The sequence below is a fragment of the Varanus komodoensis genome, unplaced genomic scaffold (assembly GCF_004798865.1).
Source record: "Varanus komodoensis strain SLA01 unplaced genomic scaffold, ASM479886v1 scaffold9, whole genome shotgun sequence".
Lineage (NCBI taxonomy): Eukaryota > Metazoa > Chordata > Lepidosauria > Squamata > Varanidae > Varanus > Varanus komodoensis.
In genome coordinates, this window is record NW_025336598.1 from 33,676,731 (window position 1) to 33,690,858 (window position 14,128).

At 42.2% G+C, this 14,128-nt stretch overlaps 1 protein-coding gene across 5 annotated transcripts in view; it reads left to right on the plus strand.

Annotated features, from left to right (window-relative positions):
* ITGB6 (integrin subunit beta 6) overlaps positions 1-14,128 on the plus strand; it is a 64,101-nt gene that overhangs the window by 26,652 nt on the left and 23,321 nt on the right. For all 5 annotated transcript variants that reach the window (XR_006413514.1, XR_006413515.1, XM_044417859.1 and 2 more), the window contains 4 exons: positions 6,767-6,971; positions 9,005-9,251; positions 10,201-10,366; positions 12,199-12,360. Coding sequence is in view for 3 of the 5 variants with exons in the window: in XM_044417859.1 (XP_044273794.1) it covers positions 6,767-6,971; positions 9,005-9,251; positions 10,201-10,366; positions 12,199-12,360 (780 nt within the window). In the remaining 2 variants the exon portion in view is untranslated. The remainder of the gene's footprint in view (positions 1-6,766; positions 6,972-9,004; positions 9,252-10,200; positions 10,367-12,198; positions 12,361-14,128) is intronic.

A 14,128-nucleotide genomic window follows, 5' to 3' on the forward strand; every position in this document is an offset into this window, starting at 1 on the left:
ATGCAATTGATGATGATGATGATGATGATGATGATGATGATGATGATGCATGTTTTCAGTGGTGACTCCACAAAGCTAGATATCTCTAAAAAGAGTTTTCCTGATGATTGGTCAATCGGTACATTTTTGAAGCAACAGATTTTTATGGACCAAAAGAAATATGGTGACAAAAATAAAGAGGTGCACCAAGGGCATGAAGCAGATACACTTAGAAATTAGAAACTTATGACCAGGCTTCAAGTGAAAGAGACAGAACTAGCCTATGAAAGCCACATGGTTGAAGAAAGTTGGCTTGATCCAGCAGGGTCAAGGTCACCTGAATGTCTTTGCTTAATGATCTTTATTGCTACATATAAGCCTCTGAGCATATGCAAAGTGGAATGCTGAACCCTACCTACCATTCATTTTCTGAAGCTCTCCTTATGAGCCCTTCTGTGTCTCAACCCCAGAGGAGGCACAGTTTGGAAATGGGCACACCTCCTCTCCTCTTGTGCCCCAATTGGGCTTCCCTCTGATATTGGCGGTGAGCCATCAGGTCGAGCTCCTCAAGAGGTAGGGCTTAGGTTTTTGTATTGGTGCATTTGATTTCTTTTTCGTAGGTGCAGAACTTGACATTTGCCCCATTAAGTTTCATTCTGTTCATTTCAGCCCAGCACTTCTAAATATCGTGATCAGTTTGAATTTTGCTTCTGTCTTCCAGGTGATTAACTATTTTTGTGTCATCTGCAAATCTAATAAGTGTTCCCTGCATTTCATATTCCTAATCATTAATAGAAATGTTGAAGAGCACTGGGTCCAGAACTGAACCCTGCAGTACCTCGCTTGTTATCGCTCCCCATTTGAGCAGGTACCATTGACGAGCACTCTTTGAGCCCAATTCTGTAGGTAGCTGCGGAATAATCCGATCATTGATCTACCCCACTTTTGGCCAGTTTGCTTAGCGGGATATCGTGGAGCACTTTGTCAAAAGCTTTGCTGGTCAAGATATATTATGTCTGCAGCATTCCCACAGTCCACCAGGGAGGTATCACTCAAGACATGAAATCAGATTAGTTTGGCAGGATTTGTTCTTGACAAATCCATTCCGGCTCCTAGTATCACTGCACTGTTTTCAATGTGTTTACAGATCAACTGATGTATAATCTGCTCCAGAATTTTCCCAGTGATTGATGTCACACTGATTGGTAGTTTCCAGATCCTTCCCCTTTTCTTTTATTGAAGATGGGAACAGCATTAGGCATTCTCCAATTCTCTGACACTTCTCCCATTCTTCATGATTTCTCAAAGTGTGGTTCTCAGAGTTCTTCTACCAGCTCCCTCTAGGAACAGGCCCTGGAAATTTGAACTCATTCAACCCAGTTAGATGTTCCTTGACCATATGCCTATCAGCCTTTCCAAATATTTTTATTTATTTTTTAAAAGTACAATAAAAAGAAAAACATGTATAGGAAAGAAGGTGCCAAGCAACTCCTCATTTAAGCACATTTATAATAAACAAAAGTCTCTTTCAACCATCTTCCCATCCAACCCATTCAATTCTCAATCAGAAATCTATCCACTCTGTCAAGTTAGTTATAAATCATAGCATAAATTTTAGTTTCTTTAACAATTATTTGAATTGCTCATAGTAAGCCTTGCATCTTTGAGTAAATTCTTTAACTGGTCTTCTGTTGACCTAATTAGTTAGCTTTGTCACTGTTGCATACACTGCAAGCTTGCTTTTCCATTCTTTGACAACTGGGCAATCTTCAGCTTTCCACTCTGAAGCAATGGTCACTCTTACTGCTGTTATCGTATATTTATATAAGTCTGTCATAACCTTTCAAATACTCTCTGAGACAATACTGAATAACATGTTCTTAGCATCCATTGGAAAGTCAGTTTTAAGTGTTTTCTGCATCTTTGCATGTATCTGCTTCCAAAATCTTTTAATTATATCACAGGTCCACCACATATGGTAAAATGTCCCATCTATCTCTTTGCATTTCCAACATTTTCCCACATTCGCCTATTAATCTTGAACTGCCATCCTGCTCCTTCAGCTTGTACTTCCCCTCTCTCAGGGAGATCATAGATCCTCTTTTGGGAGAAGACTGAGCCAAATGAGGGCACATGTCTTGGTCACCTGTTATCATTTAACCATCCACATTGAGTACCTGAACCACCATTTCTTTCCTCTGCCTTTTACTGTGGGCATATCAGAAGAGCACTTTTTTGTTGCTTCCTTTGTAGCCTTCCTTCCATTTCCTATACATGTTTTTTGTTTTCAGATCATCAGGTTTCCAGTTTTCAGGTTTATGGTGAAGCCACATGGACTTCTTCTGTTGTCTTCTACCATTTTTTATTGTTGGAATTGGTTATTAGAATTAGAATTTCTTTTAAAATTTTTCCACCCATCTTGGACTCCTTTTCTTATTAAAATCACTTGCCATGGGATGTTACTAATCATTGTTCTGAATTTATTAAAATCAGCTGTCCTAAAATCTAGAGGAAGTGTTTGGCTACACTTGGCATTTGCTTTCTCTAGAATCACGAATTCAGCTATGGCATGGTCTTTCCCCCCGGACTACAGTAACTGCCGCTTTGTCCACGCAGTCTTTTCTGTTGGATAGCATCAAATCAAGGATAGCCATTCCTCTAGTTCCTTCCTCTACTTTCTGTAGGAGGAAGTTAACAACACATGTTAGGAATTTCTTGGAGGGGCCATGTTTGGCAGAATTTCCCTCCCAACAGGTATTGGGAAAATTAAAGTCCCCCATACTAGATTATGCCTCGTGGGAAACCTGCTGTATATTTAGTTACCTGAAAGTTCAGCAGAGGTAAGCGTTAAAGAGCAGGTGTAGTTAAGAGGCAGTTGCTTGCACCTGACTCTATTAGAATCCATACTGAGAGCCTTTTAACAAAAGGTAAAAGGGTTTATTTGCTCATGAACAATCCAGGTGTGACTTGCATGAGGGAGAGATGTGACGTGTTCATGCAGGATATCTTGGCTTGTTTGCTGAGTAGCTTAGAAGAGGAGAAGGACCCCGTTTTCTCCAGGCAAGAAGCCTAGAGAAAGAAGAAAGGAGAAAGGGGAACAGTCTTGCCTTACGAGTCTCTATGACATTCTCCCTTTTCCTTCCACTCTGATTAATGGAAAAACCATGCAATGTTCATGCAGGAAATGTTACATGTACTTGACACCCCCTCTTAACATGCATACATTTATTATTAAAGTCTCAGTCTGTTGCACAGGCTAATGAAAATATCTCTGGCTAGTGATTTTGTCATAGTTTTTTCCATATGTTTGCCTTTTGCAACCACCTTGCCTTGTAGTGTTCGGTATTGCTGTCTGCATTTTGGTTTACTTTTGATTAACTTTTTGGCAAGTGCCAATTCAGTTAAGTCCAAGTTTTGTGGTTTTTTAGGACTCTGCTTCTTCCTGTGCAGCTTGCCTCCACCTGTTGCCCTCAGCATTAGGCACTGTTCAGCTTACTGCCAGGTTGAAGGTTCTTCTTATAACACTGATTTGGCAAGATAGGACAAGAGCAGTGCAGGAATTCCTTTGCTGGGTCTTGTGGGGCGTCTGAGACTTTGTTCTGGGCCTTTGGTGGCTTCTGTTACATTTATCTGGACCTCTCCCATAGTCCTTTCTCTTACTGGAATGTACTCAGCCTTTGGTGAATTTGGTGCATCACCTGGCTGGTCTGGATTCAGACAAGATTGGATCTGTGGAAACTCTGGACATATGAGGAATGGTCCTGGATCATCTGGTTTTTCTCCATTATCAGATTTGTTGCCCCTTCTCAATGCTGAGTGCCATGGAAGAATGAAACATGCCTTGAGTAAACATCAGCAGTCTTTGGATGCATCACAGTGTAGGCCTTGCTTCCAGGAGAGGAGCCAACAAAGACAGTGTCTTCTGTTTTCGGGCCTAGCCTTTGCTCCCCTCTCTCCTGGAATGAAGCTGCATGCCCGGCACCCAAACATTCCTAAATGCCGCCAGTTGGGTCTTCTACTGTGCCTTTCCTCGGATGGTGTTTGTGTTGTGCCTCCCCTTGTGGACAATCTGTTGGGCAAAATATTCAGTCTAAGCATCCCTAAAATACGGGCTTATGAGGTTATGCATCTTTTTGAAAAGTCAGCAAAAGCAGAATGTTTGCCTGAAACGATCAGACATTTCCCTCTCTCAAGATTTAATCACACTGGATGATACCCAGACACACAAACATACACAGGATCTGATCCTGCTGTGCAAGCTTGATTGCTAAATTAAGGGGGGAAAGCCAATATCCTGTTTTGGATAGATCCATTACCAAAGTTCAGTTTTAGTAGAAATGTTCATTATTGTAACATTATATTGTGGAGAAAGCTTTGCATGCTCTATGGTCTTAATAATATTATATTGCTAATATGGTGGTATGACTCAGTGCAGAAACTCTGGTACTGTTTCTAATTCAATGATATATCTTGTCTGTTGATATGAATAACCATTTTATTGGCTGCCCTAGTAAGACAGAGCATGCAGAATTGCATAAGCAGATCAAGGCAGGTGTGGGAGAAATTAGGAAAGAACACTCTCTCACTTTAAACCAAGAAGGTGAGCAACCAGCTCTCTACTTCACTGATTTGGAGGTCAGTAAAATAGTCCCTGTTTGTGGTGTGCTGCAAGATTTATTATCTTTCTGCACAGTGAGGAATCTGTTGTTAAAACAGCAGCACTCACTCACTGAACAAAGCCAGAACCAAGAATATATACTACGATGAATGTCATATAACAGGAGCACAAGGCAACAATCACAAATAGGTACATCCCAATGCATACGAAGGTGTAACTACATATTATAAACTAGGTGAAACTTATATTCTGCTTCTCAGCACATCCCAGTAAATGATCCCTGATACGGGGGCATCTTCTAAAGCTTTCTATGCCTTGCTAATGAGCTTCAAATGAACTTCTTTTTAAACCTTGCAGTTCTCTCACTAGCTTGCTGCTGTTCTCCCATGGAAGTCACTTTTTTCCCAAAGTTTGACAAAAATATAGCAGCCACCAAAACCTATCCAGGCCAGGGCTTTCAAATTAGCAAGTTCAAAGCCTCCATCCCTTTTAGTTGGAGGACAGATTTGATAATTTGGGAGCATGTTGTGGGTGCTCTCACAAACTAGCTACCTTGGAAGTGCTTCTTCATTCATAAAATGGCTGCCGAAGTGGGCACAAATATTCATTTCCCAGAAGGCAAACTTGCAAAGCAAAAAATAAAAAATAAAATTCAATACATGATTATGGTCCAGTGACCTTTGTTCTCTACTTTCTGTGTCTGGCAATCAGAGGCTAGCCATGTATGGAGAACAGGATGTTTCCAATCTGCACTCTGAGAAAAGATATAGAATCCTCCATGTCTTTGCTGTATAATATTTTTTAATTTCTACAATGCTGAGAATATTGGTGATGGATCTATGAAATCAAAAGGGTGTACATCTAGGAGATCAGTATTGTGCATGTAGGGTGTTGATTTTTCCATTCAGTGAGTATATATTCAACCCAGATCTTAAGCTCATCCACTGAGGTCCTTCTCCAGGAACCCCTTCTAAAGATGGCCAGAAGGAAGGTGGCCACTAGGAGAAGGGCCTTTTCAGTTGTGGCACCCTGACTGTGGAATCAGCTTCCCAGAAAGGTGAGCCTGGTGCTGACTCTTTATGCCTTTTAGTGCCAGGCTAAAATCTTTCTATTTTCCCCAGTACTTTAATTGTTAAGCATTTTATGTTAATTTATTCTGTATTTTATGTACACTGTTGTTGGATCACTGTGGATTGTTCATTTATTTATCTATCTACGCATTTGTATTTAATTGGATATGGGACTGGTATGTTGTGACTCATATCACACTTACATATATTATGTTGTATTGTTTAACATTTTGGTTTTTTAAAAAAACTTTTATTGTAAACTGTTCAGAGAGCCATTTGGCTAATGTGGTCAGTATATAAAAGTTTTAATAAAATAAATAAAATAAATATCCTCATTGCAGTAAGGTCCAGAAGAAAGTGACCAGTGCATGGAACAGAACAGTTATAAGTACATCATTCATACCCAGAGATGTGTTTGAAGTAATAATTCCATTTCATTCCATACCACCCAATAACTGGGCAGTTTAAAAAGATTAAAGTGTTCAATTGCAATCTTAGATGTAGTATAAATCATTTATATGTAAATGTGTGAACAAACACCACATGCATACATATCTTAGCAATCAGATGACCAATAAATACACTTCCCTCCCCAGAGGTATTTAAATTAATGTATCTTACAGTGTTTACATAAATGAATTGGATGGAAAATAGAAAAGTTGGAAATATTGTGTTTATATTTACATTGCCCTCCTACATACCCCCACTTAGCCTACATCTGTGCACTCCTTGTGATGCAACTCATGAAAAACTATTGTGCCATAACATATCATCTCTTCAGTCACTGCGATCTAACTAGGCTGCAGTCTTGGGCATATTTATTTATTTATTTATTCATTAAAACATTTCTATGCCGCCCCATTCGCCGAAGCCTCGGGGCAGCTCACAACATAAAATATAATACATAAAACAAATTAACAATATAAAATAAGTCACCCTTATTTAGCCAGAAATAAGTCCCTAAGCATGGCTGTCTGGGCAATGTCGGAAGATTTAGGCTTTATTTCTGTGTAAACATGCCAGAGATTGTGCCCCTTCCTTCACTCACTTTGTACTGTGCAGTAACACCTCCTGTTCTCCCAATCTTTCTTGACCATAGAATTTTACCGACCCATCTAAAGTTCATGTAAGGTGTGACACCCCTGAAAACCTGATTTCGAAAGGATGCCAGCTGGATTTAATTGAATTCCCCATTTCTAAAGTTGTAATCCACAAAAACAAGCTCTTGAGTGAAGGGCCACAGAAAAACAACTCAGATGTTACACAGATTTCTCCTCAGAAGCTAACTGTTGCACTGCGGCCAGGTGAGTTACGTACTTCAAGAAAATGTCTCTCTTCCTTGGTTCCTAGCTGTTGTTTGTTCATATTAAGCTTTAGATATGATATGGTAAGACTTCAGTCCCAAATGCATGTGTACATGTGTCCCTGTCGCCCAGCACCTGTTGTACACAGACAAGCTGCCTCTGATATTGGAGGCTGCATACAAGCGGTGTGATGAAAAGCCACCGATGGCCCTTATTCGCCGTGAATTGGTTGGCTGGCTTTAAAACGAAATAAGTTTGCATGTTGAAAGTCCAAGCTGGACTTAAAAAATAAGGCCAAAGTTTAATATAGTTGAAAATGAAATTGTTTTTGAAACATTAAAATGCATTACTCTATATGGTATATCTGGTATAAATCATTTGCATGCAAACGTGTGAATCAAGTATAAGAAACAACAAAAAGCTGCAGTGTTGAACTTGGTGCAGGAGGGGGTTTTCCATCACCCATTGTTCATTTTTGCAGTTGTTATTAGAAATGGCTGAAAGATCATTGTCACTGACATGGCCATACCCTGCTTCTGTGATTCGAAATGGGTCCCGTTGTTGTGAACTTACTTCCCAGACACTTAAAAATAAACATCTGATAGGTCATTTGTGGTTCTTTATTATCAGCACAGTAATTGTGGGGAAGGGGGAACATCTCATCCAGAAGTGGGCAATGACCAGGGTTCAGAGGTCAATTTCCTCCTCCCCAGATCCTGCCCCCTGGCCACTGTGCTGCCAAATTTTTGTCAGAGAAATTTGGTGGAATGGCAGCAGTGAAGGAGGAAAGAAAAAAGGAGATTTTGAAACAAGGAGTATGAAAAGAATGTGACTTGTTTTAAGCCAAAATCACAGCCCAGGGATGCTTTGGGGATTGTGAAATTGCTTTAAAATAAAGTAGGCACTCCACATGTGCCCTGTTTGGAAGCCAAATCTTTTCTTTCTTCTTTCTTTCTTTTGGCCCCTGCTGCCACTGCAGTAGCAAATTTGGTCTTGTTGGAAAGCTGCAGAATTGCCAGCAAGGCCGCCGGCATGCCACTCATTGCCCACCCCGTCTCTGGTTCTTCTCAAGCGAATCTGTAAACATCCTTCTCTATGTTAGCATTCCTACTCATGTCGACAGACAGACATAATCTTCAGTATGCCTGGCCCAGTGCTTTGTCTGGGTACAGCAATCATAGCCGACCTGCGTAGAAATGAAGGAAGATTGGCGGGCATGCAGCTTATCGTCAGCTTTGCCCGCCCCCAAATGCTCATTGTGCTCACGCACCCTGAGATGCAGCCACATGTCATCTCCTGCATGATTCTATCCTGAAGGCTTGGCAGCATGACTTGGAGTGGCAAAAGGTTCTCTTGGGGAGCACAACTCCGGCTCCTCCTTGCTATTATTGGCACAGGGGCTGCTGTCCTGACATTTTGTATTGCACACAAAAGCAAAGTGACCTTGTGGAGAACACATTCCTGGGGCAGGGGCTCTATGATTTGAGCTGGCTTAAATCTAACCGTGCGGTGCACACCCAGGTGTTGACTGTTCTTGGCATGGGGGCACCTCACTTGACAGTGTTTTGCACTCTTAGTCAGTCACTTCCTGTTTGGCTGGATCCGACCTTCTCAGAGCACCAATTAGGCGAGGCTTCTGAAACCCCCCACAGAAGAATGGCCTAGGGTCCCCCAAGCACTCTTCCTGTCTGCCCTGTTATAAAGCTAGTTTGGCAGCTGGGGAGGAAAAGCCCCAATTTATGACAAGTCAGATATTCCAACATTTACTATTCCAACATTTTTATATTCTGGTCTGGTGATTGTCAAAAGGAAATTAGTTTGCTATTACTTCCATGCTTTCCTGTACTTTCCACTATCTTCACTGGACTATCAGTTCAGCATCTTGAGAGGGCCAACAATGCATCTGAAGTCTTGACCTCAAAAACAAGGCAGTGCTGCTTCAAGAATAAACAGATTCAGCCAGGACTGCAGTTTTGCTTTTTGCCATCTAACCACAACTGTGTTTGTTTTCTATTCCCCGGTGGCTTCACAAGGAAATGAAGAAACAATTCAGGTCAGTGTTCGTCAGACTGAAGATTATCCAGTTGACCTCTACTACCTAATGGATCTTTCAGCTTCCATGATTGATGATCTGCGAACTATAAAGGAATTGGGTTCTACTTTGTCCAAGGAAATGTCTAAACTTACAAGTAACTTTCAGCTGGGGTTTGGGTCTTTTGTAGAAAAACCAGTTTCGCCGTTCATCTACACTACGACAGAAGAAATAAAGAACCCATGCTGGTTGGTAGCAAAGACTCCCAGTGAGGGTCAAAATTAATCTTCCATCTCTCTTGAAGTACTTCCATGTAATATAAGCAGAGTTTTACAGCTGGTCATAGTTTGGTAGATTGGTTTAAAGAGGAATGTGGGAATGTTTTCACCCCAAGGGCCACATTGACTTAGGGAAAGCACATTGGGGGCCACATGCCAAAACTGGTTAGCGCCCCCCCCCCCCGTTACACTACCAGAGCAGTTCCCTTTTCACCTCTGATGCAGAAACTGAGTAGAAGCTGCCTCTTCAAAGCATTTCTTGCTTCCTCCTATGGCAATTCCTGAGTGAGCCACCTTTGTAGGAAAGTTGTGGGGGGTGCAAATGGAGCCTTTGGGAAGCACTACTTCGGGGTTCTCCAGAGGCCTTGAGGTAACTCAGCCCTCTTCATTTGTGTCAGAGAAGGCCATGGATCCACAGGATTCCATATCCCGTCATTTTCCTGACACGGCCAAAACAAAGAATGACCACTACAGCAGCCATGGGGCTGGGTTAATTATTAGCCCACTGGTGTTGGAGAAGGGAAGTGAAGAACAGCCCTCAGCATGAACCTCTTGTTTGAGGGCCTTGAGATACGATTTATGTGTTGGCTTGGATGAGATGAGTTCAATGCTGCTTCAGCCAAGCAAACCAGAATAGTCTGGAGATCCTCCCGTACCTGCCCTAGACTGCCATGCTGAATTTTCCTTGCAGCACAATAACATTTAAAGTATATCAGTCACTTGGCTAGGTTGTTGCAGCAGAAACATCTCAAGACAACAAGGCTTCCTGGGGCCATGGACAGTCCTCTGCCAGTCTTTCAGCATTCAGAAATAAATATGCACAAGGAATAGTTAGGTGCCCTGGAGTATGTATCTTTCAGCCTGAACGCTTTTCATGTGATCTGCATCGTTTTTTACATGCATGCAATTTATTCTACAGGAGTACCAAAAGCAACTGCTCACCAACATTTGGATACAAGCACATTTTGTCACTGACAAATGATGCTGAAAGATTCAATGAAATTGTGAAAAAGCAGAACATTAGTGGGAATATAGACAATCCAGAAGGAGGATTTGATGCAATTATGCAGGCTGCTGTCTGTAAGGTAAGGAGATAATGTGTGCTTGATAGCCTATTGCCAACTTGCACAGGCTTATATCGAAGTGGTGGTTGAGCTAATTAGATTCTCCTGCCCAGCAGATATCTCAGAAAATAGCCGCTTCACATCTTTCATGTCCATCATGGTCACATTCATCAAATGATCTGGGATCGGGATGCACAGACTTGGTTAAATCCATTCTGCCTGCATGTTGGGAAATTTTAGGCACCTTTTGATCTATCATCCACTATTGGCAGAATCAGATTATACATAATTGCATTCATATGCATTTGAACAAATGCGTACTTATACAGATGCATAAATACTCACATTTTTGTTGGATTTTTCATTCTTTTTTATTTCTGCATGTTTTTATGACTAAATTTGCATAAAGGAAAAAAAGACCACAGGCCCATGGGATTTGTGGGATTCTGGAAAAGCTGCTCTGCACTTACTCCATCAGATTCATGCAACTCTGTATTCCTTTTTGAGTCTTGCGGATTTCTCCAACATGCCTAATCTAACTCAGATACAGATACTGCTGTTTAAGCCACAGTCATCCAATGTCTTCCTGATTTACTCTAAAACCATACTGCATGGCACAATACATAGTAACAATTTAGAATAGGGCATTACTATAATGAACAATTCCTATTCTGCATTTTCAAACAACATAATTAGGCCAGTTCAGGACAAGAAGAAAGCTTTTCTTCTGCCTCAAGGAGGGAGGTGAACAGATTCTCAGAATATGATGCATCTCTTCTGACTGCTTCAGATACAAATTAATTCCCACCTCAGAAGCAGTCAGTAGATGTAACATCCACCTCTTTATATAATGAACTGCTAACCAAAAAATTCTGACATCGTACATCCTGTTTACCTTTAATGCTCACGTTCATGGGTGCTGAAGGTGGTTCCACACATGGAATGATCCCCTCTGTCTCCAGAACACTTATTCTGTGAACAGAATATTTGAATCCAACCTATAAATGCCGACATACCCAATGCCCAGTTCATACACAAAAAATGAGAACAAGGCAGCTAAACAAATCATGGGCCTTCCTTGGTCAGTGTGCCATGTAACCAGGAGCTAAGAACACTGAAAAATTCTGTGTTATTGTCCATGTGAATCAGTTCACTATCAGCCCTCTGCTTGAACTCACATGGGCTAAAGGTATTTACACATAGGTGCAATCCTATGCATATTTTGACAGGAAAAATGTCCTGCAACTCATAGCATTTCCTAGCCAGCATTTGTCTAAACATTCACAGGCTTGTGCCTGACTTAATGAAACTAGATTATCTGTTTACACTTGGAAGCCTAGCAGGGATAGGTTTCCCAAGGGGCAGAAAAATGGTTTATGGCTCTGGGTTTTGGCCATGAAATGTCATTTAACGTTCAGTGCGATAAGCATGATGACACTTAGAATGATAAGAAGGCATGGAAAACATTATTAAAGATCTAACAAAATAACATGATTGATTTCAAATTCAAATTCCTTGGCAAAGGTTCATAGCTCAATGGTAGAAGACATCTTTGCCTTCTGAAGGGCCCAGGCATCAATTCCCAGCATCTCCAGCTAGGACTAGAGCAATCACTCACCAAAAGGCTTGCAGGCCTCTGAAACACACTGAGCTACGTAGCTGGACCAATAGCCTGACTTCTCCATGTTCCTATGTACTTGTATCCTTTAAACTGAACTTCAGCGGAATAAAAGATGGTATTGCTGTACTCATAGACACAAGACCAGCCATATATTCCTACACATGGCAAAGAATGTTATATGCATAGGTTTCTATCCTACCTTTATCATGATCTATTTATATTTCCATTCTAGGAAAGAATTGGTTGGAGAAATGATTCATTACATCTCTTAGTGTTTGTGAGTGATGCTGAATCCCATTTTGGAATGGATAGTAAACTAGCAGGAATTGTTATTCCAAATGACGGAGAATGCCACTTGGATGACAATAACGAATACTCCATGTCAACTGTGTTGGTATGATATGCTTCATGTTGTGCATAATTCCTTCCGTTATAATATTTTATAAGCATATAAGTATGGTTTATTGAATATAGCTCCAACATAGAATGCTAGGGATAATTTTTAGAAATTCCCATCTGCAAACTAAAATATCTCATTCTTATTTTCAAGAATGTAGAAGGCAACTTCTCTTTCCAACTAAGTCTCTTTCCAACACACAGGGATATCATATTCCTGTTTGAACAGGTAGAACAGCAGACATTTTATTTATTTTATTTTAAATATCTATTGACTGCCTTTCAGGGCAAAAACCTTTGCAATAGGCATTGGTCCCTGCAGCTCCACTCCTTGGATGTTAACTTCACTCTGCCAAAGGGATCTAAGGATTTAGGGATCTCACGTGTAACAAACACAGAGGTGTTCGCAACTATAGTTGGTACAAAATTAGAAGGCACAGGTTAATTGCAGTTCCAGAGAGCAATTATTTTATGCAAATTGTATGTAACCAAATCGTGTAACACAAATAACTGCTCCCCTCTGGTGGAGATGCCCCATCAGACTGTGAAGCAGCAGCTTTCCTTCTTCCATCTCAGTGTCTTGGGGCAAGTTTCCTTGGCCCATGGCTTACCTTCTACCCACCTAGGGCCCCTCACAGCCCAGCCCTTAAATTTACATGGAGTGCCTGCGGTACCCCAGTCCTGCAGGCCTTGCCGCTCTGTGTGGGTGGGTCAGGAGTGCCTGTCCCCGCCACACAGAGTGTCTCATTTCAGCCCAGAAATGTGCAATTCTGAGGCAACTTCTCTTGATGCCAGTACTTGCCTCAGGGTGCCCACTGAATGGTTAATATAGGAGTGGCTTTCCTGAAACCCCTGCAGTATCTGCCATGAAAGCAGGCCGGCCTCTGTGTAGTTGCAGCGCTACCCACGTTCTTCACCTGCCAAGCTGAAAGCCTGAGAGGGGAGGCCTCAGGGGACCGAGCCGCACCTTCACCTGTCCTGCTGCATCCCCTCCGCAACTGATGTGTTCTTCACAGCCAGCCCTCCCCAGCAAAACGCCATCCTCATCCAGCAGCAAGACTGGATGGAGGGCAATTGGCTACACTAGCAGGAGAAGCATCTTGACGCGTGGAGATCGGTGGTGGCGACGATGTCCTAAGATGTGTGCTGAGCAGGGCTGGCTGAAGACATTTTGCTGCGTGCAGCAAAGGACAAGAACAAGATGACTCCCCTCCTTCCAGTCCCATGAGCAGAAGGACGCTGATCAGACTAGTAGCTGAATCTTAGCTTGTCACTAGTGAATACGCACTGTCCTCCTGAGGGCAGCAGGCTAAAATATGGGAGACAGGGCAGGCCATCTTGTCCATCCAGCTCCCTCCTCCAACACCTCCTGCCCCTCCCAGCCCCCTTCCCCAGCTTCTGCTGTCTGCGGGGGTGACTTCCTTCCACTTGATGTGGAAGCCGACCTTTTTTGGGCCAGTGGGCACATTTGTCCAGTTGTGAAACCCTCCTGGGGCTGCATTACTGGTGAATGCATCAGTCTGCAGCTGCTCACAGTCCTCATTTCCTGAGAATGATCCTGAGCCCCACGAGGTCCAGGAGCACTCAAGATCTGCTCTGCAGCAACTGCAGTTGCCAGTTGTTACTCAAAATAGGAACAAATAAAGGGTAGGAAGGGTGCAGCACTTGGCAGGTGCCAGAAAGGATGGCTGCAAGTGGACACGTCACCCACCTCTGGTCTAGGGGGAGGGTCATGGGAGCTGAGATGGTGTGAACTGGCCAGGAAA